The sequence below is a fragment of the Falco naumanni genome, chromosome Z (assembly GCF_017639655.2).
Source record: "Falco naumanni isolate bFalNau1 chromosome Z, bFalNau1.pat, whole genome shotgun sequence".
NCBI lineage: Eukaryota > Metazoa > Chordata > Aves > Falconiformes > Falconidae > Falco > Falco naumanni.
In genome coordinates, this window is record NC_054080.1 from 76,783,534 (window position 1) to 76,805,858 (window position 22,325).

The 22,325-nt window shown below is 52.6% G+C and overlaps 1 protein-coding gene across 1 annotated transcript in view; it reads left to right on the top strand.

The window, feature by feature from the left end:
- Positions 1-1,271: 1,271 nt before the first annotated feature.
- The window catches only part of NOL6 (nucleolar protein 6), a 28,855-nt gene continuing 7,801 nt past the window's right edge, over positions 1,272-22,325 (top strand). The window contains exons 1-24 of the mRNA XM_040580081.1: positions 1,272-1,304; positions 1,399-1,614; positions 3,229-3,345; positions 3,617-3,796; positions 4,437-4,605; positions 5,374-5,508; positions 5,653-5,816; positions 6,319-6,439; positions 6,778-6,836; positions 6,999-7,100; positions 7,637-7,752; positions 8,162-8,339; positions 8,727-8,849; positions 9,015-9,163; positions 9,903-9,978; positions 11,845-11,985; positions 12,283-12,400; positions 12,600-12,754; positions 12,983-13,146; positions 13,580-13,732; positions 14,929-15,026; positions 16,259-16,383; positions 16,548-16,637; positions 19,165-19,362. Coding sequence (XP_040436015.1) covers positions 1,299-1,304; positions 1,399-1,614; positions 3,229-3,345; positions 3,617-3,796; positions 4,437-4,605; positions 5,374-5,508; positions 5,653-5,816; positions 6,319-6,439; positions 6,778-6,836; positions 6,999-7,100; positions 7,637-7,752; positions 8,162-8,339; positions 8,727-8,849; positions 9,015-9,163; positions 9,903-9,978; positions 11,845-11,985; positions 12,283-12,400; positions 12,600-12,754; positions 12,983-13,146; positions 13,580-13,732; positions 14,929-15,026; positions 16,259-16,383; positions 16,548-16,637; positions 19,165-19,362 — 3,153 coding nt within the window. The 5' untranslated portion in view covers positions 1,272-1,298. The remainder of the gene's footprint in view (positions 1,305-1,398; positions 1,615-3,228; positions 3,346-3,616; positions 3,797-4,436; positions 4,606-5,373; positions 5,509-5,652; positions 5,817-6,318; positions 6,440-6,777; positions 6,837-6,998; positions 7,101-7,636; positions 7,753-8,161; positions 8,340-8,726; positions 8,850-9,014; positions 9,164-9,902; positions 9,979-11,844; positions 11,986-12,282; positions 12,401-12,599; positions 12,755-12,982; positions 13,147-13,579; positions 13,733-14,928; positions 15,027-16,258; positions 16,384-16,547; positions 16,638-19,164; positions 19,363-22,325) is intronic.

A 22,325-nucleotide genomic window follows, 5' to 3' on the forward strand; every position in this document is an offset into this window, starting at 1 on the left:
GTCACGTAGGGAACGTCCACTCCGATTAATCATGAAGTAACAGAGCCCAACTCTGCAGTACAAGCAGCTCCACACTCGCCCTACCCTGGATCAACCTGGCCGTGCTGCCTGCAGCCTGGTTGCTTTGGAAAATAAAGGTCTTTCCTGGGTACAGGAAACCGCTTTCTGTATTCATTGTCTCAAAAATACCGAGTAACTCAGGGTTGTTCAAAAATCCTCATGCCAGAAGGCACATACAGCTGAGCCACCTGAGGCTCAAAACTGGAGCAGGATGACTTTTCAGACACAGTTTGGCTTTTTGCCAGAATTGTGTGCATTGTGCAAACCGCAGTTATTTTACTGCGTGTTTATTTACAGCTGGCAGCTTGTACCTTTGGAGTCAGTTGCTCTGAGCCCAGCAGATGCCCTGGCTACCCACCTAACCCCAGATTTTCCCCATGTCTAGAGGACAAAGTCACACCGCACTGAAAACCAAAGTCCAGTTTATTAAACTCCAGTACACCTCATCTCCCCCTCCCCAATTATTTTAAGATCCCTTTCACATCAAACACAATGTGAAAAACGTAGTGCTGCTGAAACCAGAGAGGCCCCGCAAGCAGGGTCTGGTCAGTGTGTAACGCCGCCGGACCTGGGCTGGGTTCATCCCGCAGGACAAACCGGCTTGTGGCATCCACACGCAGCGAGCCTGAAGGTGAAACCATGCCGGCCCGCCCCGAGAACCATACTTTGGGGTCAAAGGCTGCGAATTCAGCTTACAATTACAAAAAAAATAATAAAAAAAAGGTCCGCCTGACCCTGGACAGCAGCCGGGACCAGCTCTGAGCTCCATCCTAGCCATCGCGGGTGGGGGTGGGGGTGGGAAGGGGGGGTGTGAGGCTGTCAGTGCTGCCCAGCCGCAAGCGTGCGGGTCCTGGGGCAAGAGAGGCTGCTCATCGGGGCATGCCTGGGTGGGCAACCCGCGATGGGCTCGGCGGCAGCGGCCCCTACCCGGGTAAAAGCCCCCTCCTCACAGCCCTGCGGGCCGGGAGCCACGCTGCCGTCAGGCACCCGACACTGCTGCAAAACGCGCCGCTCCCAGCACGACCTGCCGCAAAGCGGGGAAGCACCCCCCCCTTTTCCGCTCGCTTAAGGGAGCTCGGCTCCGTGGGCAGCTCGGTGGGCGGGAAGGGAAGGCGGCGCGGCCAATAGGAGCCTGGCGCTGGTACGCTCTGCCAATGGGAAGCGGTGCCCCGCGGCGCGCAGGGCGCGTGGAGCCGCACGTGATGACGGGGCTCACGCGTGCTTGTGCGGCGGCGGCCATGGCGGTGAGGCGGCGGCGGGGGCTGCGGGGAGAGGGGCGATCGGCGCCCCGCGGGCTTGTGGCGCTCCGGGTCGAGCCGTGCTGTGTTCTCCTCGTAGGGCTCTCCGGAGGCGGCGGAGGAGGCGGCGCAGGACCGAGTCCCCGCCGCCCGGAGCGCGGCGCGGGGCGGGAAGAGGGCCGCACCGGCCGGGGCCGGAGCCCTGCAGCCGGTGAAGCTGAGCCGGGCCGAGCTCTACAAGCCACCGACCAGCGAGGAGCTGAGCCAGCTGAAGGAGACGGAGGATCTCTTCCACTCCAGCCTGCTTCGGCTGCAGGTTAGCCGGGAGGCCCGCCGGCCCGGGGAGCCGCCGTCGGCCGCGCTCTGCGCCTCTGGGGGCTGAGCTGCGGGTGGGGGCGACACGAAGCGGGGAGCAGCGGCACCCCGGATCGGAGCTTTCCAGGAGCCGTCTGGGGAAGGGACCCCGGGCCGTTGGCAGTCTCCTGAGCCCTCCTGACCCGGTAAATCCGGGCAGCGGCCGCTTCTCTGCAGGAGCCGGGCAGGGAGTGACAGAAAGCACAGGATTTACAAGGCACCCGTTGTATTACTGGTATTGCCACCGTAGTGCCTATTACCGTCCCGCGCCAGGCTCTGTGCCTCTTTTACACCATTAAAATTGAACTCCTCCAGCGTGTAACTGCAGTGTGGTGGAAGTGTGACCGTTGCACTCCTCGCTGCAGTAAGCTATTGCTTGCTGGGGTGAGGAAGTAAAACCACCATTGCACCTGTCTCCTGTCTTTGATCAGCTTCTGGATGGGACAGGAAGATATTCTTTTTTTTAATGTCCTGGGAAAGCCAGTTGTCTGTGTTAGGGAGAGGTCAGGCCGGTGACTAGATGGCTCCTGGTCGTTGTAATGTTGCTGATTTTTATGAGAGGTAGCTTTGGTCTCCTGGCTGCCCACTGTTAGCAGGATCTCTGGGGCCTGATCTCGTGGTGTGAACCTGCAGGGTTGTTTCCTGGAGCTGATACTCTGTCATACAAAAAACCTTTTGGAGAGCTATGCTTGTATGAATCACACCACTGTTTGTGGCTGAGCCTCACACAGAAGCAGGTGGGATGGAGTTGATTGCTATCCAGTACTTCACAGGAGATGGCAGGAGTGCATTATCCTTCTGCCCATGGGCTGTCTGGACTCCCAGCTCCAGGCAGGGTTTGCAGAGAGATGCTGTTGTGTTCCTCAACTCACCTACCGCCCTTTTCACTAGGCTTGTGGTTGGTGCTGGAGGACAAGGTTTTTGTGGTTTAACCCCAGTGGGTAACCAACTACCATGCAGCTGCTCACTTACCTTCCCTGCTCCCCTGGTGGGATGGGGAGGAGAACTGGGGGAAAAAGGTAAAAGTCGTGTGTTGAGATAAGAGCAATTTAATAATTGAAATAAAATGAACTGTAATAATAATAACAACATTTTTGATGAAAAGGAGAGAGTTGGAAATAGGAGTAAAATCCAAAAGGAAAGAAAAAAAAAAAAAGTGACGCGCAATACAATTACTTGCTGCCCACTGACCGATGCCCAGCCAGTCTGTGAACAGCAATGGCAAAACTCCGGCCAGCTCCTCCAGTTTGTATACTGAGTGTGACGTTTTGTGTTATGGAATATCCCTTTGGCTAGTTGGGGTCAGCTGTCCTGGCTGTGTCCCCTCTCAGTTTCCTGTGCCACTGCAGCCATCTCACTGGCAGAGCCTGAGAAATTGAAAAGTCCTTGATTTAGGGTAAATATATATATATAAAACATGAAACCATCAGTGTGTTAACATCATTCTCACTCCAAATCCAAAACAGCACTGCACCAGCTACTGAGAAGATTATCCTCCCTGAAACCAGAACAAAAGTGAAGGGCAGGAGCAATTCCGGGTTGCATCTGTCTTTGATGGTCCCCTTTTCCCCTACAGATCGAAGAGCTTCTTAAGGAGGTGACACTGAAGGAGACAAAGAAGAAGAAGATTGATGCCTTCCTCCATGAAATTAACAGCCTGCTGAGGACCATCCCAGAGACCCCAGATACTGAAGTATGTTCTAGAGGGATGGAGGAGGTGGCAAGACCCCTGTATGGAGCAGGCTCTGCTGCTGCTGTGCAAGCAGTGGTCCTCATGGACTCTGTCCCTTGGCGACTGAAAAAATATTACATTGCTTTATCTTGGAGGGGAGAAGGGAACACTCCATCTTTAAGCCCTGGGTGCAGGTGCCTGCAGCTGTGTGGGGAGAGGAGTCCTGGTCCCTGCACATCTACTGTTGGGTTGGTGATGCTTAGATCATTTCATGTGTCCCATCTGTTCCCAGCTCACTGACCAGGCATGGCTCCCCAAGGGCGTGAAGGTCCCATTCCTGCAGGTGCCGTTCAATGTGAAGGGGAGGTTCCGCTTTGTGCCCCCAACTGAGATGAAGGTGGTGGGCAGCTACCTGCTGGGCACCTGCATTAAGCCGGAGGTCAATGTGGATGTAGCAGTGACCATGCCACGGGTGAGTCTAGATGTGATTGCTCCTGAGTGGCCTGGTGCCTGGTTGAGCCCTTTCCCCTTCTGTCCCACACGGTCCCTGCCCTGTCCTCTCCATTCCTGAGTGAGGTTACAGCATCTGGACATGCAGTGTGGTGATTCCCATGAGGAGCTGGGAAGTGTGGTCTTACCACTTACTTTATCAGAGCTTGCAGCTGCTTTGATTGTAGTTCCTCCTGAGGCTATTCATTCTCTCTGCCTGGGCTGAACCTCTTCCACATTGCTGGGGAGATAGATGCTGTTCTGCTTTGTACCTCATTGCACTTTTGCCCCAGCTTACAAGACTGTTACAGGCAGGGTGATGTTTGCAGGCTGTTGCTACTCTATAGCTCCCTCCACTTGCTCTCCAGACTTGCTTTAAGAGGTTTGAGATGAAGTGACACCCCATTTAGCTGCATGGCTCTGCTGTCTCCTGTGATCCTAGGGCCTGTTGAGCTAGCAGCAGCGTAGTGCTCCTGTCTGACTTGGAGTTCCATGGGCCTGTAGCCACATGGCTGAGATAGGGCTGCCTGTGGGACCAGGGAGATCAGTGCATGGTGTAGTGCCTTGGGCTGAACTGAGCTTTGCAGGCGGGTAAGGTGGGATTGCCCTGTCTCTCTTTCCAGGAAATCTTCCAGGATAAAGATAACCTGAATCAGCGCTACCACCGGAAGAGAGCTCTGTACCTGGCCCATATTGCCCAGCACTTCTCCAAAGAGAAGCTCTTTGGCAGTGTGAAGTTTGCCTACATGAACAGTAACCATCTCAAGCCCATCCTGCTCCTGAGGCCTCAAGGTAGTACTTGAGCCTTGCTCTTGTGGGGGATGTGAGTAGGTACTGGTTATGGGGGGAGGGTGGTGGTCATCTCATACCAGGTAACAGGCCCTTAGGAAAGGGGTCAGTCTGGGGCTGTCATTTCCATTGATGATAAATTCTTGAGCTTTGATGCTCCCAGTTGTCATCTCCCTCCACACAAAGCCTAGTCCTAAAGGTCTCTTCTCTTCCCAGTCACCCTCTGCAGCTTAGCTGGACTCCCCAGCTTTGGCCTTGCTGGCTGGCACACCCTGTAGGTACTGTATGTACCCTGTGGGAGTAAAGCAGACTGTACAAAAACACGTCCTTCCTCCCTGCTCTCCCCAGTCATGTTCCCCGCCCTTGTATTGGCTTCCCCAGGCAGCTGTGTGCGGCCTGGCTTTTGTCTGAGATGACATGGGGTGCACTGACTGCTGGGTGCTGCTTGTTTCTGCAGATCTTGGGTGATAGCTTTTTGGGTCTGGGACAGACGGTGGCATGGCAAGGCCAAGACAGGCAGGAGAGTGCTGGGGTAACAAGCTAGCTAGTGGGGATGAAGATGGGACTTGGACATGAGCAATGTGACCTCAGGGTTACTCTTGGCTCTGGGAGCCATTCTGTGGTCAGTCTGTGCTCTGAAGTGATTTCCACTGCTGCTGAGCTCTGCTGAGAAGGAGCTTTTTCTTTCCCCCGTCTGGGGATGATCCCTTTTTTCTCAAGTTAGTCTCTGACATCTCTTGCTCCTGCACACCTGCCTTCTGGTGCTTACAGGCAAGGATGAGAAGATGGTCACTGTCCGACTCCTTGCCTGTCCTGCCCCGGGTCTCTTCAAACCCAGCCGCTTCTATCCCAGCAAGAACAATGTTCGGACAGCCTGGTTCATGGAGCAGAGCACCCCCAAAGAAGGTAGGGCTTGGGGCTGGGGGAACATGAGGCTGCTCAGTTCAGCCAGAGACTGCACTCAGTACCTGGAGGTGGGTTCATTGCAGCCCTCTTCTGTGAACAGGAAGTTTGTGGTTGGGTCCAATGTGCCATCGTCTCCCCACACAGGAGCCACTGAGCCCCCGACCCCGCACTACAACAACTCCATCCTCTGTGACATGGTGCTGGTGTCCCACCTGCACTTCTTGTCTAGTGCAACCACTGACTTCCCAGGCATGAAGGATGGGCTGGCCCTTCTTAAAGTTTGGCTGAACCAGCGGCAGCTCAGCAAGGTATGTCATGTGCAAGGGGACAGGGCAGACTCTGCTATCTGGCTAACCTGCCTTTGGCCTGCTTTCCCTTCCTAGGGGTGGGAAGGCGTGGTGATTTGATCCTGGTGAGTGGTGTGGTGGACTTGTGACTCTGATTTGAGCTGTGTTAGGTTTCAAGGAGCTCCATCCTGCCCTGTGGGTTGCAGTGAGTCTGTGTGTACTAGCCAATCATGTTTCTTGGAGATCTGAAATGATGTAGTGGGAGTTTTGCAGTGGCGGGGGGTGGGAGTGTGTTTGGGAATTTATCCCATTTCCCAAAGAACTTTCAGGTGTTGCCTTCCTGCGATGGGATCCATATCTCTGTTTATTGTACGTGGCTTTGCCTCAGTATCTTCCTGGCAGGGCTGGAGCTTGGGGCTGCCCAGCTGGTGATGACAGAGGCCAGAAGCAGTCGTGTGGGGTGGGCTCTGGGGCTCGTGATGCCTCATTGAGCTCATGTTGACTCAGCCCTCTGTTTTCACAGGGCTTGGGGTGCTTCAGTGGCTTCTTGGTTTCCATGCTGGTTGCCTACCTCCTGATGAAACGCAAGATTGTCAAGATGATGAGTGGGTATCAGGTGCTGAGGAGCACCCTGCAGTTCCTGGGTGAGTTTCCAGAGGCCTCTCTGGGCAGGGAAAGGCTGGTGTCAGCAGAGTCTCTGTACAAAGCCTGAACCATGGGGAAGCGGGAACTGTGGCTTTTCTTCCTGATGTTGAGACTTTGTGGGTGGAATGGACAGGAGGGGATGAGGCAGGAGAGCAGGGCTGGATGGAGCGGCTTGCAGAGGAGAGGGTAAGTCCCATCATGAGTTGGAGGCCAGCGTTGCATCGTAGCACTCTTAACGCTGCGAGACTACCGTGGTACCAGTACATAGTTGTACTACTGTTATGAGCTGGGGAGATGTGGATGGTGGTGTGACTTGTCCCTTCCTGTCTGCCCACAGCCACCACTGACCTGAGTGTGACGGGGATCAGCCTAGTGAAGGATGTGGACGCCTCCCTGGTGAGCAGCCCTCCGTGGGGTCTTGTTCCTGTGTCTGCCTGTGCTGCCAGCACTGCCCAGGCAGGGATGTGCTTCTTGCAGTGGTGTCAGATGGCAACACGGTGGTGCTGCCCTCGTGTCTGTGCTGCACTGTGGCATTAAGGACTGTGTTTGCTCTTCCAGCCTGTCCTGGATGACTTCCACCAGGCATTTGAAGTGGTTTTTGTGGATCCCTCTGGGCTGGTGAACCTCTGTGCTGATATGACTGCTAGCAAATACCACCAGGTACTGAGCAGGTTGTGATGGCATCCTGAGATGCTGTCTTAGGAGTGAGCTGAGGCAGGCAGAAGGTGGTTAGACATCTTGGAGGAGGACGCTGGATGTGGGAAGGGGGTGCATTGTTGCTTTTTAAGCTTTTAACATCCATCTCTAGCTCTGAAGCTTGGAAGTGTATTTTAAGATTTGGGTGTACTGCTGCCTTACCTGTCCTGGTTGAATAATAGCAGAGAGTTGTTCTTTGCGGCACCTCTGGGTGAAGCCAAACAGCTGTTTAGCAGACGTAACTGTTCTGGGGCAGAAAAAAACCCATGCTGATGGCAGGGAGATCATGGAGGGACTGTTTGGCCAGCAGTGACAGCTGTTGGTGACTTGGCTTCATGTTGAGGACAGAGGCTGTCTGGAATCAGGGGTCTGCTGCTGGTGACCATGGAGCTGGGGTGGTCATGGTTGCTGGGGGAGCATTGGTGACAACTACTGGAGGGATTTACTTTCCTTTCCCCACTCCTATTCATGCTCTTGCTCTGTCCTGTCTGCTTATTCAGGTCCAGTTTGAAGCCAAGCGCTCCATGGAGATTTTGGATGATCGGATGGTGGATGGCTTTCAGGTGCTGCTCATGACTGCGAAGCCCATGCTCAGAACCTTTGACCATGTCTTCCAGTGAGTCTTGCTGTGCCGATGGGGTGATGCTGAGGAGCCTGTTCAGAGAGGAGTGGCTGTTTCTGGCTTTGGACTGGAGTGGATTTGGACCTGCCTGGTGGGAGGTGGCCTGGAGGGCTAGCATTGAGATAGACACTGGTGCCTCTTGCGTTTGGCCATTCGCTTTTACTATTTAGATAGCCTCCCAGGAGGAGGAGGGCAATGCTTTTGCCTTTGGGAATGATGATTGTCCCAAGGACCAGTATATCCTGTGGTGTATCCTGAGATGCCGCAGTGCAGTGTTTTTTCTTGTAGCCCCCATCCTGGGCCAGGACCCTTAGCTCCCCACTTTATCCAGTCTCTAGCTTATCCCTTTCAGAAAGGATTTGTTGGCAGAGGTGGCTGACCAGCTTCTCTCCTTCTCCTGTAGCCTGAAGCATGTCTGCAAGCTGCAGGGTGCCTGCAAGAAGATGCAGCTGCTGAACGAGCTGATAGATTGGGGTGGGAACTACGTGGGTGCGGCCCTTCCCTTCATTGTCTCACTGCTGGCCCGTGGGCTGGCTGGGAGAGCACTGCTGGTGGCTCACTCCTTGCCCCGGATCCCCGAGGTAATGCAGCTTGGCAATGACACTGTATCTTTCACAGCGGGGTCTTGTGTGTCCGTCATGGCTCTGCTGGGCATGGGGAGGGGTCTTTGCTCAGTGGAGAGAAGACAGGCCTGTTACCTTTGTGGAGAATGCAGGACCTGAGGCCCTCTACTGGGGTGTGGGTTGCAGCTGGGAGGCTTGGTCTAAGCAGAAGTCCTGACTGAGTAGTGGGGCAGGGTGAAGATAACTGTTTTTTTCACTGGAGAGACCTATTAAATGAGGGTTTCTGTGTCTGTGCTCGTCCAGGCACCTGAGAACATGTAGCAGGAGCGTTCATCTAGCTGCCCAGTATCCCAGCAGCCACTGCTCCAGCAGTGTTATCTCTCCTGGTGCTTCATTTTCCCACAGTGGCCGATTGATGCTGAGCCCCCAAAACACAAGGATGTTGGGCCTCTGACGTTTGGGCTCCTGTTTGTCCCTGGGTTTGCTGACAGCACGCTGGAGAAGGGACCACAGGCTGATCACCCTGAGGTGAGGGGAGCCCTGCTTGTGCTGAGTAGAGTGGAGCAGAGCTGGTGCCATGCTCTGGTTGCATATTGCTGTGAGGCTGGCTGACAGTCATGGTAGAGGTTTGGCTGGCTCAAGCCATGGGCTGACCCATGTCCCTGGCCTGGCTTGGCCAATGTCCCCCCGCAGGCCTTGGACTTCCGCACCTTCTGGGGGGAGAAAGCAGAGCTGCGGCGGTTCCAGGATGGCAGCATCTGTGAGGCTGTGGTGTGGGAGGCTAACACTGTTTCCCAGAAACGTCTCATTCCTGAGCAGATCATCAAGCATCTGCTGAAACTGTAAGTCATTCTGAGCAGCACCTGATTCTGGGGGACCTGCAGCTGTGTGTGGGTCACTGCTCTCTCCTGGCTTGTGCCATTTCCCTGGAAACCCCACTGCCAGCTTCATGCTTTGGGGGATGTTGTGGGTTGTTTTGGCTTTGTGAAATACGGAAGTCATTTCACTTGTGGTCCTGACTCTGCGAGCTGGTTCATAAGAGAAGGTGGAGAGGGCAAGCACATGGTGTAGCTTCTGTTGATGGTAATGCTAAGGGCAAAGTGGCAGCATGGTCCCGATCTTACATGTAGATGCGATGTTGGGACACTTGATTGTTGGCAGAGCTGGAAGAGAAGCTGTTTGGATCTTGCAGGATGTTTCATTAAATCCTCTGAGACCCTGCAGTGATTCACAACACTGGGTCTCCCTACTGCATTGGAAAACCTCTCCATGGCAGTTTATAACTTCTGCCAAAAATGAGACCCTCTTGCACAGAACGAAGATGTTGCTTGGGCCTCTTGACTGCACGTTGATGGCTTTGGCTTTGAATCCTGTGAAGCTGCATGAGTTGCTGGACTGCTTTGGGTGGATAACTTGGGCGTGGGAGTAATGCACACAGATTGGTCTTCTCACTGTGACCTTCCTGTATAGAGGGATTCCTTGTTCTTGGACTGACCCTTGCCTGTGGGTGCAGCATGCAGCGTCAGGGTGGATGGCTTGGCATGTTGTAGTTCTAATGCTCTGTTGTCATCTTCCACATAGCCATGCGGACATTCCTGAATCCTCCATTTGTTACATGGGAGCCTTGCTGGAGTCTGTGATCAGGACTGGGAAAGAGGTATGGTTGCTTCCCCAGTGGGGCTGTGGGTTTCTCTGGGAAGGGTGGTATGGGGAGGGCTGTAGGGAGGGCGTTTTAGCTTTGTGGCCCTGAGGCAGCTGCGTGGTTCCCAACAGAAGGTAGTGAAGGTAAGGAAAATTCCTGCCCGCAGGTGCTTCAGTGGGCAGTGTGGTGCTCTCCTGGGATCTGTCAAGCCTTTCATGCTAACCAAGGCAGAGCCATTGAAGTTCTCTTGCTCTGGCAGCCCCTACACCCATTTTCCCCTGCAAGCATCTTACTGGCCTCCTTTCTCTGCTTTTGTCCACTGTGTCCACATAGTCTGATGATACATCACTGTCCCACTGTGCTCCTCTGGCTGCACCTTTCAGGTCCTGTGTTTTTCAGGATATAGGCCAGGAAGTTCTGTGTCTTCATCCTAAAGGTACAGCTGGGAAACCCAGGAGAAGGGTTTTTCCTGTCATGGTGCAAAGTGTTTGGTTGTGCATGCCAAGCCCTACTTAATGCTCCAGCTGAATGTGCAGCTGAAAAGAAGTCATGTTGAGACAGAAAGGATGCATTTTGGAGGCTGGAAAATGTCCCTCTGCTACTTCTCTCCAGCTTGTGAAATTGAAGCCTGGAGATGAGCCATGAGCTCTTCCACACAACTTTGCTGGTTTTTTGTAAAACTGGCTTTTCACTTGGTTGTTGGATGGAGGAGAAAATTGTTTCCTTTCTTTTTTTAAAGAGTAAAGGGGAGCAAATCTGATCGAAAGAGTCTTCTGAGCATGGACCAGTGCTTAGTCTGGGTGGAGCTCCATGCCAGATTTGGGATGAGATGCTAGTTTGTACAGCCTGTTGTGTGGTGGTGTAGCAAAATCTGTGCACTGTGTACCTGCAAACTATCCTGGGGTAATCAGGGCTGATAAACCCCATGCTGAGTGATGATGCGCTTTCCTGGAGCCTGAAGGGTGTTTTGGAGTTGGACTGTTGCCAGTCCTCAAGGAACGAAGGAAAAACTGTGTTGTGCATGAGATGGTGGGTAGGGGTGTGTGTATCTGCTTCTTCAGCTCTTTGTGTGCAGGCACCCTGTGAAGTCTGTGGTGAGGGACGTGGGGGATGAGGGAAGATGGATGGTGCAGCCAGCTCTAGAGACGGGCAGGATGGGGACTTGTTCATGGCACACCCCGCAGAGGGTGCTGCTGCTCTGCCGGAAAGCCCAAGCTGGGCGGATGTGAGCAGCTTGGCTCGGCTGCATCTGAGCTGAATGGTTTGGTGTCTCTTATGTCTCCTTCTCCTGGTTCAGGCTCCTCTGCTGTGCTTTGGGGAGATGGAAGCAGCAAGGGCCGCAGGAGTTCTCCTTTTGGTGCTTCTCAGCTGCCCTCCCCAGGGTTCCTGTGATACTCTGGATATTTTCTGTTTTTGATTTTGTCGTGCTTCACAGCTCTGCCTTGGCTAAGGATGTGGTTGCTGTTTTGTGTTAACTGCTGCCTCTGTTGGCATCGCAGTAACTGGTGGGGACGCAGTAGCAGAGGTCTCACTTTGCTAGTATGTGATCTCTTTATTCCCAAATCGCTCTTCCCTTCTCCCTTCCTAGGGACATTGCTGGTAGTACAGCTCTTTGTGCTGTCTTAGTGTCTTGTGCAAGACATAATTTCACTTGCCAGTTGAAATGCAGCCTTTAGGATGCCTGTGGCTGCTGAGTGCTGCAGACAATCTTGTCCTGGCCTTCCCTCTCTCTCTTACCTTGCTGTTTTGCTGAGTGCTCCCTGGGGTGGCAGTGCCTCGCTCCTTGGAGCTTGGCTATGATGCCAGCTTGAGAGGGAGTCGAGGTGGATGCTCATGCATGGGTGAGGGAGGTGAATGGAGAGCCTCTCTGTGTGTCCACAGGCGTCAGGGCTGGGTGAGGAGGCCATGGTCAATGTTGTCTGCTCCTATGATGACCTGAGCCGCAAGCTTTGGAACCTGAAGGGGCTGCCGCTGACGGTGACGGCTGTGCAGGGTGTCCATCCAGCCTTCCGGTACACAGATGTGAGTGTCACTGCGCACAGCCTGTGCATGAGGGTCTGCAAGGAACGAGGGGGATACTCTGGGGTGACGGGGAAGAGAGAGAATTAGTCACCCTGCTTTTGCGGCTCCTGAGGGCCCTCAGGGCAGTGTGGTACCTGTTCTTTGCTGTCCTGTCCCTTGGGCTGGCTCTGCACAAGTTGGATAAGCCCTCTGTGTTGGAGGGCTTTGCTGGGGCGGGAGGTTTAGGGTGAGGGGGTGTGTGATGCCCCAGGGTTTCTGCTCCTTGTTTGCAGCCCCTGCATGGCTGTTCTCTTCCAGGTCTTCCCTCCCATTCCCATGAAGCCGATTTATGACTTCCATACCCGAGTCAAGACTAAGCACTTGCTGCTTCCCTCGGAGGAGAAGCCCTGCCCAGCTTACATAGCTCCTTTGAGGAGTAAGTAGGGAGGGATGTGAGCAGGAGGCGATTTGGTGGGGGGAAGCGAAGGCAGGCAGCAATGCTGGTTTCATTACTGCTGTGTTGGTGTGCTGCAGGCAGGAGCAGAGCCCTGGCTTTTCCTGCTGTAACCTCTAGTCCCAGTCACCCCCGTTTCTGCATGAGACTTACTGGCCTCCTGCTGTCACTTTTTCCCCAGTCATCTGCCACATGGAAGGCAGTGGCCAGTGGCCACAGGACAAAGAAGCCATCAAGCGCATCAAGGCAGCTTTCCACCTCCAGCTGGCTGAGCTCCTCCAGCAGCAGCACCAGCTGGTTTGCAGACCTGCGGTCACCCACACTGATGTGTACAAGGTAGGGGAACAATGGGGACCTTCTCCAGACCTGACTTGTTACTGAGGAGGCAGGGGGCTGTGGCAATGGTCCCACTAGATAAAAGTGGGATTTGGCGATTTGCATAGGAAAGAGCATGGTGAGACTGCAGTGATGCCTGGATGCTGCTGTTGTGTCCCTGAGGTGTAGCATAGCATGCTAGCCTGCTTACGCTACCACCAAGCCTGACTTCACCTTCTGTCATTTCAGGATGGCTATGTTTTCCGTCTCCAAGTAGCCTACCATCGGGAGCCCCTGATTCTGAAGGAAGTGGTCACCCCAGAAGGGATGCTGAAGTACCAGGACACAGAGGAGTCTCGGCAGCTGGAGCTGGAGACGTTACATCTACCCTATCTAACCAGCTCTCTGCATGGGTAGGGGAGGCAGTGGGTGCCTGGGGGCCAGGACACAGGATGTGGCTGGAAGCCAGCATGGAGGTGCCTTTGATGTTGGAGGGTGATGGTGGGGAGAGGAGGTCACTGTGGGAAGTAGCCCTTCAGCCCACCTTGTTGAGAGGTTGATAGAGGGATGAATGTGGGTGGGAGCGGCACCATTTGTCCCTGTTGTCACATCCGAGGTCACTGGTTTAGGGAGACAAGTACCAAAAAGCAGCATGGTTAGAGAGGAGCATGTAGCAGCATTTTCCCTTCATTCCCGCAAAGTCTCAACACCTCAGAGAGTACCCTGGGCTCGTGATGCTGTGCACAAGTTTCTCGCAGGTTTTTATCACTCTCTTGCTGAATGCCAAAAGGCTGTTTTGGTCCTGGGATGTGTGGGTTGAGCAGTGGCTTGTCTCCCTCCTTGCAGGCTTCAACAGCAGTACCCTGTCTTTGGCAGCACTTGCCGGCTGGCCAAGCGCTGGGTCAGTGCACAGCTCCTGAGCGACAACATTTCTGAGGAGTGTGTGGACCTCCTTGTGGCATTTCTGTTCCTCCACCCGGCCCCTTTCACACCGCCCAGGTGAGGATGAGGAACCTGGGCTGGCACCATGGGGATTTAGTGCTTTTTTTCTTTACCTGGGATGGAGGAGGTGTGGGATGCTGTTAGGTTAGGAGGTGCTGGGAGGGTGCACAGCAGAGAGCTTGAGGCCCCTGTGCTGCCGAAACGCTGTCTCAAGCCCTGTTGGGAGTGTCTGGCCAGAGGAGGTGAAGATGCTTGGTGCTATGGGGCTGTGGCGTACTCTACCCTGCGTGCTGCAGAGAAAAGAGGTGAAGCAGGTAATGATAGCATCAAGTGTCCTTGTGGCCTCTGGGTGCTGGTAGCACGACCACAGGGTGTCTTGTGATTTCTTGGGGACTGGTGGGGGGCCTTGTTCTGGGTGTGATGGCCAGGAGAAGCAGAGGCAGGGCTGTCTTGGGGCTACCAGCACATTGGGGCTCATGGGTTCCCCAGGAGGGATGTTATGGTGGTGCTGGTGCCTGCAGCCTGCCCTCCTCTTGGAGGGGACTCTCGAGGGAAGGATGAGAGGTTGCCTGCTGAAAGCTGAAGAGAATAGCATGTGGGTACATAACCCCACAGGACCAGTTGCTTGCTGACCCCTGGTAGGTGGATGGGATGTGGCCTAGAGGGAGTGAAATGAAGTTAAAGAGAGTGGCTTTGCTTTATGTGGAGCCAAAAGGTTACTCTGCCCTGCCTGTGGGGTGTGGACAAGTATTTCCCCAAAGCAGCAGGAGTAACAGCCTGATGCCTAGAATGCTTTCCTGTCTCCTAAAGTATTCTGCTAGGAGGAGCCCCATCTTCCCAGCAGTCTGCCTTTGGATGTGTGTTGTGTTGCAGGGGAAGAGAGACAGTGGGAACTTGGCTGGTGTTCAGAGCTGCAACAGAGATGGGAGCAGTCCCTCTCTTCACTTCCTGCTTGCTCCAAGCCCAGGAGTCTGGGTGGGGAAAGCATCAGGAGATGGGTCATCCAAGGGCAATGTTTCACTTTCAGCTGGTTTCTTTTCCTTGAGGGGGGGAGGAACAAGGGGGAAAGAAATTCCGCAGGGATTCTGAGAAGGGGAAGTGCCTCATGTTTGTTGTGGACTTCCCTTTCTCACCATGGACATTACTTCTTGGGCTGCATGTTGGTTGGGCATCTCTAATTCAGGCCCAAGTACAGCCTCTCTTGCTGCCAGGAAAGCTCATGCCAGTGTTGAACTGTTTTGTCCTGCCTGTAGCTCTCCCCAGGTGGGGTTCCTGCGCTTCCTTGACTTGCTGGCAACCTTTGACTGGAAAAACAACCCTCTGATTGTCAACCTGAATGCTGGCCTCACAGGTGAGCAGGCAGCATGGAGAGATGTGGGTGAGGGTCTTGAGCCCTTCTTGGTCAGCACCTGGCTCCAGGGTTCTTGGATACCTGGGGCAAGGAGATTTTCCACTCCTGTGCTGCTGAGCTTAACTTGCCTTCAGGGTGGGTTTGGTTGTGGTATGGGTTTTTTTTCCCCACCTGCCTTTGAAGAGGTGGATCTCAGTGATGATGCTCTGCTGCTTCTGATCTTGCTGAAATCTGTGGCAATCCTGGGTGGTATTGGATGTCATGGTGTCTTTGAAGTCCTCTGCTCCTTCATAGCCAGCGTTTTTGCTTGAGGCTTTGCCCTGGCTCTTGGGGACCAAACCTCTGGTTGTGCTGGGAGAGCAGTTGGGCTCTTGAATGGGAAGCTTCAAAGCCTCGTGCTGCATGTCTGCTTTGAGAGGCCCACTTAGCCACTCAGGTCATGGGAATGATCTTTGCTAGTCCCCAGTTTCAGAATTTGCAAGGGAAAAGGGCTGCAGTCCTCAAGGCTTTGTTACCTTCTGAGCCTTGAGAATTTCCTAGTAAAGGTCTCTGGTTTCCAAAGGAGCACACTGGTGCATCCGAGTGGACCTGTGGTCCTGCCTTCCTTGTGTTTTGTCTGTTGGTCATCTTTTGGATACGTGCTGTCTATCCCCAGGAGCCATAAGAGACCATGGGATTGTCTTGGTGGTTGTGGGAGGTGGAAGGTGGCTTTAAAAGCTGGGTGTAGCTGATCTATGAGAAATGGTAAAGCTGCTTGAGGGTTTTGGAAATGGATGTTTTTCTACCCTCCAGCTTTTTTTTAATGAACTGAGTGTGAATTAATTCTGGCTAAAGAGCTGTTTTTTTCCTCACTTGAAGGCAAGGGGGGAAAAAGGCAGAAGACTCTGGTACAAACAAAGTACAAACTCTGTTGTCAGCTTATAACAGGAGTTCCCAGCATACATTAGTCCCAGTGCCTGCCATGTCTGGGCCTCCCTGGGTGGGTTTAGTGTAAAGGTCTATTGCCCAGCATCTTGTCTCCAAAACTTCCCACAGGCAGATGCTGAGGGAAGTGTGAGAGCAGAGCAAGCTTGAAGCTGTGGAGCTCTGGTTGCTTGCAGACTGTGGGATCAGATGGTGGGAGAGGATAAAGTCTGTTGTACTACCCTTTTCTGGGTTGTGATACATGGGTGAGGAGGTTGGAGGGCTGTGGACAGGGCAGAGCATCTCATCTGTCTGCCTGCGTTCTCCAGACGCTGACTACACAGAGATCAAGAACAAGTTTGTGGCTGCTCGCTCTCGCCTCCCCGTCATGTTCATCGCCACCCCCAAAGACCATGGGAGCTCCATGTGGACCCAAGAGCAACCCTCAGCACAGGTGAGCTGGGCCCTCTGTCCTTACCCCGTGGTGACTGCTGGCTTGGGGCAGTTCCCTGCTCCTAGTGGTGGAGTGATGAGCTCCTGATGGCCCTGTGAATGAATGGGGTCCCTGCCACACCCAGGACTGCTGTGTTTCAGCCTCTGGCTTTCTTCCCTCCCCAGATCCTGCAACGTCTTCTTGTGCTGGCTTCAGAGTCTCTCCGTGTGCTGGAGAAGCAGCTCATGGACCCACTCAACAGGCAGGATGTGAAGGTAACACCCCGAGGCACCAAGAAGGGTTTTCAGGCTCTGGCAAAGTACACTGGTCTTTGGTGATGATCCTTGGAATGTATTAGTAGGATTCAGGCTGTGGCCATGTGTCCTGGGATGAAGAGCAGCAAGGATGGGAGCATGGAGGCTGGTGCCTTGCTGTGCTACCCTGCTTCTGGGGGACTCAACTGGGGGTGAAATATCATTGACTGGGACAAATTATTTTGTATTCTCTGATTTATTTATTTTTTTATGACAGCAACCCATGATGTTGCCGTGCCTAATCAGTTGCGTGTCTGTGGCTGGAGCAATGGCTCCTCTGGGAGACTGTAACTATAAATCTGGCTTGTGAATCTAATGAAGCCCAGGGTAGTGGAGGTTTTGGTCAGATGCTAACAGGCACTTTAGGAAGACGTTATTTTGGTTTGAGTGGAGGAGCAAGGCCGTGTAGTTTAACCATCTTCATTTTCTCAGTGATTTTGTGTTTTAAGTTAAAGCTTCTATTACTAAAATGAACCTGGGAGATGTAGACCCGTTTATTTGCTCTTTGAAGGGAGGTATGTATGTTCTGGAGAAGGGCTTGTTGGTGTACCAAGTAGTGACCTAAGCAGTTGAAGCTGCGAGGACTAAAAAAGCCAAACAGTGGTTAGATACGACAGTTTCACATCGGAAAACAACCCAAATCCACATATAGTGGATTTTTTTTCTGCCTAGGCGATATAAAATGGACATTGCTTTCAGTTCTTCTGCATTTTGTGCTGAAAGTATTACAGGGCTGAGACCTACTTGAAGTGGTAGCAGTGTGTGTTGCAGGGCTGTGAAGAGATGAGACATTGCATGAGACGTGCCCAGTGTGCTGCAGTCACAGTGTGAACCCAAGACTGAAATTCAAGAGGTGCAGTGTGAGCTGGGATTGGTTAGCTCCTGAAACGAGCTGTTGCCTGTCCATAGCATCGTCCTGACCCGCTGACTCAGCCTCCTTTGGTCCGCCTTCCCCCTGCCCTCCTTATGACTATTGCAGTGGGATCCTTTCCCATCCTGAGGGTATCCCTCTGGTCCATACCAGTGGCCTCCTAGGCCTGCGATGTTCCTTAGGGATAAACATGGGACACTGTTTCCAGGGCTGCTAATCTATTTGTAAGCAAAGCTTGATGGGGAGAGGAGGAAAAAGCCTTTCCAGTGCAGCTTGGAGCTGCCTCCTCTTTCCATGTGTCGAAAAGGGTACTCTTGAGGTTTTTTTCCTTTGCATTTGGGTCACTTGGGGACATGCCCACTGTCATGCAGGTGCAGACATGGATTTGTGAGCTCTGTTTCTTTGCTTCCAGGGTACAATAAGCTATGGACTTGGTCAGCTGGGCGGGGAAGGGGGTCTACGTGGACCAGAGCTGCGATTTGGTGCTGATCACTGATGTTCGTGATGTGTGTTTTCCCCAGCCTAGCTATAAAAAGCTCAGAGCAGTGGGTTTTCTGCCAGCGCCAAGTTGGGTGGTGTCATGCGCTTCTGTTCATGTCTCTGCATCATTTATTCCACAGAAACGTATACATGGTTTTAAGTTTTTTCCATTTTAATACAGCTGCATCCACAGTGCCAGATCCTGCCTGTCCAAATATTTATGTGTCTGGGGTTGCTCCCCTCCATTACTGGCGCTTGCTCTTACTCTCTGTCTGCTTGATAGAAGGAGCTGCTGCCTTCTGGGGCAACGCCTGTTGGACATATGGGACCATCCTGTTATTACACAGCTCCTTCGGTCCCTGGGGTGTTGTTAGGCTCCTGTTAGCTTCTTGACTTCCCTCTTCGTTCTGGGACTCTGCCACGTGTGGCCTGGTTACCTGTCTCAGGTTACTGTCTGTCCCTCTTTTGACTGCCTATCCTACTGTTGTGCAGTCAGGTGGGCTTCCTGGGGTCTGGTGAGGGCTGGAGAGCACCACCTTGGCCCCGTGGAAAGCTTTTCTCCAGGCACATCCCGAAGTCCTGGGGACAGTGGTTAGATTTTTCTGCTGACCTGGGAAACCAATAAGGTAGAAAGTGTAGTCCTTCTGGCTAGACATCTGATGTGGGTAGGGAGCAGCTCCCCTCTCTAAGGGTTGAGATTGCTGGACAGTTGGGCTGTAGTAATCCAGTGTGTCTTTTCTGGTGCAGTTTGGTGGTCCTGAGGACATTTAGCTTATCCACCAGGAGATGGCCGTGGAAGAACCACCTTGCTCTTGACACAGTCCTTGTCACAGCCTAAACCACTACAGGTTTGTAGTGGTGTGAGGGTCACATCCTTCTGATGTGAGCAGAGCCCGTGATGCAACGGGGATGTGGCTCAGCCCAGAGGGAGTGGGGTGGCCAGTATGGGCTGGAGTTCCCCATGTTTTTCCTGTGGCTGTTTTGGCAAACTGCTGGCATAATCTCACAACAATTCTCTTTGGTTTACTGGTTTTTAAGGAAAAGGGAGTAAAATGGAAGCAAGGACTTGGGAAGCCTCTCATCTCTCCTGCTTGCCTGTGTTCTATATTGAGTTGCACTGGTCTTTTCTCCCTGCAGTTGGTCTTCCGCCCTCCTTTGGACTTCTACGATGTCCTAATCCACCTGAATCCAAACCAGATTCCTCGGCATCTGGAGAGTGTGGACCGGCCACTAAAGTCGTTTTCCCGAGGCGTGGTGAAGAACAGCACTTCTGTAAAGATCCTCTTTCCTGTGGTGGATTATGACCCTGTACAGTGCTACCTACAGGAGCTGAGAGTAAGCACGGCCCGCTGGGGAGGTGCAGGGGGCTACTTGCCTAAGGGGGAGCTGCCTTCTGACATTCAGGTTGCTTGCTATTGCAGGACCTAGCTGGTGACATTTTCATGCATTTTTCTTGGGTTGGTCACTCCTTGTGTACATCTGAAATTGCTTATTCAGCAGAAGACCTGGTGAATGCATCGAAATGGGAGTGCTGCTGATGTGAGAATGACCTCAGATACAAAGCACCTGGAGCTTTTGCTGAGGACTTCTATATTTCAGTGTAGAAGTATCTTTAGCCATTTTTGTCTAGGCAGTTAATTGACTTTTTGTGGCTTCTTGCACCAACTAGGGTGCATGATAGATGGTAGCTACCCATATTTTCTGTGGGATGTACAGGAATCCATAGCATGGTACCAGCAGGGCTCCTGCTGTTAGGCCAATGGTTGCATGAGCCATATTGCTCACAGGATGGCTCCTCTGTGTTGTTACATGCATGATGGCAGGGGACGAGGTGGTAATGTGCGTAACGAGAACATTAATATCCAGAGTCATCAACCCCGTTCTCTTCCACTGTATGGCTGTGCAGAAGCCTCAGCAAGCTGGGGTGATATGCAAGATGCTGGGTGGCAGCAGTGATCCACACTGCATCTGGACAGCCGGTGCTTTGCAGGTGTGCAGCCTCTGTATCTTTGGCCTTTTCCAGCTTCACATGCACTAGCTGAGCTAAAAGTTAATGTACAGAGGTGGGGCTATGATGCCTTTTCTTCAAAAGCTGCCTTGACTTGGAAGTGCCATTGTCCCCTACTGCTCACAGCACTTCTGTGAGTGTCAGCGCTGCTGTACGAATAGTAGGCTGGCTTTGGCAGGAAGGGTGCTGTGGAGGTCTGTGGCCTCATTTCCCACTCAGGGCAGAGCTGGCTTTGACATTAGAGCAGGTCGTGCAGAGCCTAGTCCTGTTGAATGTTGTCTGTCTCCAGGGGTGGAGATTTCCCACCTCCCTGTCCCAGTATTTGGCCTCGATTGTGAAAGCAGTGCCTTAATTGAAAGTCCAGTTCAGGCTGGAAGATGCTGGGCCCTTTTTTAAGTTCAAGCTCCCCTTTCACCTTAACCCAAGTTGCTTAGGAGGTGGGCAAAGAAAACCCGCGAGAATTTTTTTAAGGTTTCCTCACCCTGGGCACAGGCTTGTTGCCTCCCAAGCTGCCCGCCAGCTGTGCTGCGTCATGACCTCTGCCCATGAGAATCTGCTATGGCTTCACTAGAGCTTCCAGATCTAGCAAGATGCAAGCTCAGTCCTCCTGTCACCCACAGTAGGTTGGGACAGTCTTGGAGGCTGAGGAAGGGAGAGGCAGGGATGCTCACAAGGCCCCTCCAGATTGAGGTGATGTGGTTTAATACTAGGTGGCAATTAAGTATTACACAGCCACTTGCTCACTTGCCTCCCCCCTCAGCAGGCTGGGGATGAAAACTCGGGGGGGGGGGGGGGGAAGGTAAAAATCTAAGGTTGAAATAAGAACAACTTAATGATTGGGGAAAAAAAATGTAACAAAAAGGAAAGAGAAGGGGAAAGAAATAAAATCCAAAGGGAAGATTAAAAAAAAAAAACAACCAAGTAATGCGCAATACAGTTGCTCATCACTCACTGGCTAGCAGGCCCTGGCCAGCTCCCCCCAGTTTATATACTGAGCATGACATCCCATGGTATGGAATATCCCTTCGGCTAGTTGGGGTCAGCTGTCCTGGCTGTGTCCCCACTGAATTTACTGTGCCACTCCAGCCCTCTTGCTGACAGGGCCTGAGAAACTGAAAAGTCCTTGACTTTGCTTATATATATATAAAACCTAAAACCATTGGTGTGCTACCATCATTCTCACACCAAACCCAAAACACAGCACTGCACCAGCTACTGAGCACAAAATTAACTCTTATCTTGGCTGAAACCAGGACATGAGAAAAACCTCGAAACTGTCCCGCAGTTTCCCTGCAAGTAGTGCTGCTTCTTTAGCTGGAAGGACATGAAGGAGAGGGTGTTCAGGATATGCAAGAAAGAGGGGGAGAAGCACCCAGCACGACTTCTGAAAGGGAGCAGGAAGCACAGCGATTGGGAACCATTCTCTATTTCAGTGTCTTTTCTGGTGTCTGGATCAGAGGAGGAATATCAAGACCAGCCCTTCTCTTTTGTTCCCTAAATGATGAGGATTTAACCTGCTGCCGTGAAAACTCGACCGGGAGGCAAGGATGTGGGTAGGAAATGGAGCCTGAAATCCTTCTCTGCCCCATGCTGGAAGGGGGCTTTGGAGCTGAACAGAGCCTTTGAGCTGCTGCCAAGGTGCTGGAGGTGCCTGTATGCACGGGGCCAGAGCCTCTGTGTCTCTGAAGGAGTTGGGTCTAAGCAGCCCTCACGGAGACCTGGCAGGAGGCTGACTTCTTGCCTGAAGGGGGGCTAGAGACTGCTGGACGGGCTGATTGGGAGAGCAGGTGCCTTGGGGAGGCTGTTAACTGCTTGCAGCAAATCTGGCTGTATACTGAGGCAGTCAATCAGGAAACTTAACAGGTATTTTGCAATTTATAGGACTTTTTTATGTTTTTAGTCAGCGTGGTGTCAGCAAATGGCTCCGGAAGTGAAAGGTGCAGAAGAGACTTCCTTGGAAAGCAGCTTTTATTGTCCTTTAAAGAGTTATGACTTAATTTGTCTAGTCAATAGTGACATCCAAGCTGTCTGAATTTTTACTGCCTGTTTTCTCTAATACAGGTAATAATCAACTTGTAATAAGGTCTAGTAGAGTTACAAATTACAGCTGTCCTAAATCAAATATACTAACATCCCAATGAAGAAACATAGCTACAGACAAGGGTCACATTGCCTTGTTGGAAGCAGCATTGCATTCATTTAGTGTCTCTTGTGCTTTGATCTGAGGGTGCTCAGGAGGGAACAGAGCAGGAATTGGTCACAAGTTTCTGTAAAGAGTTAACTATGGGGT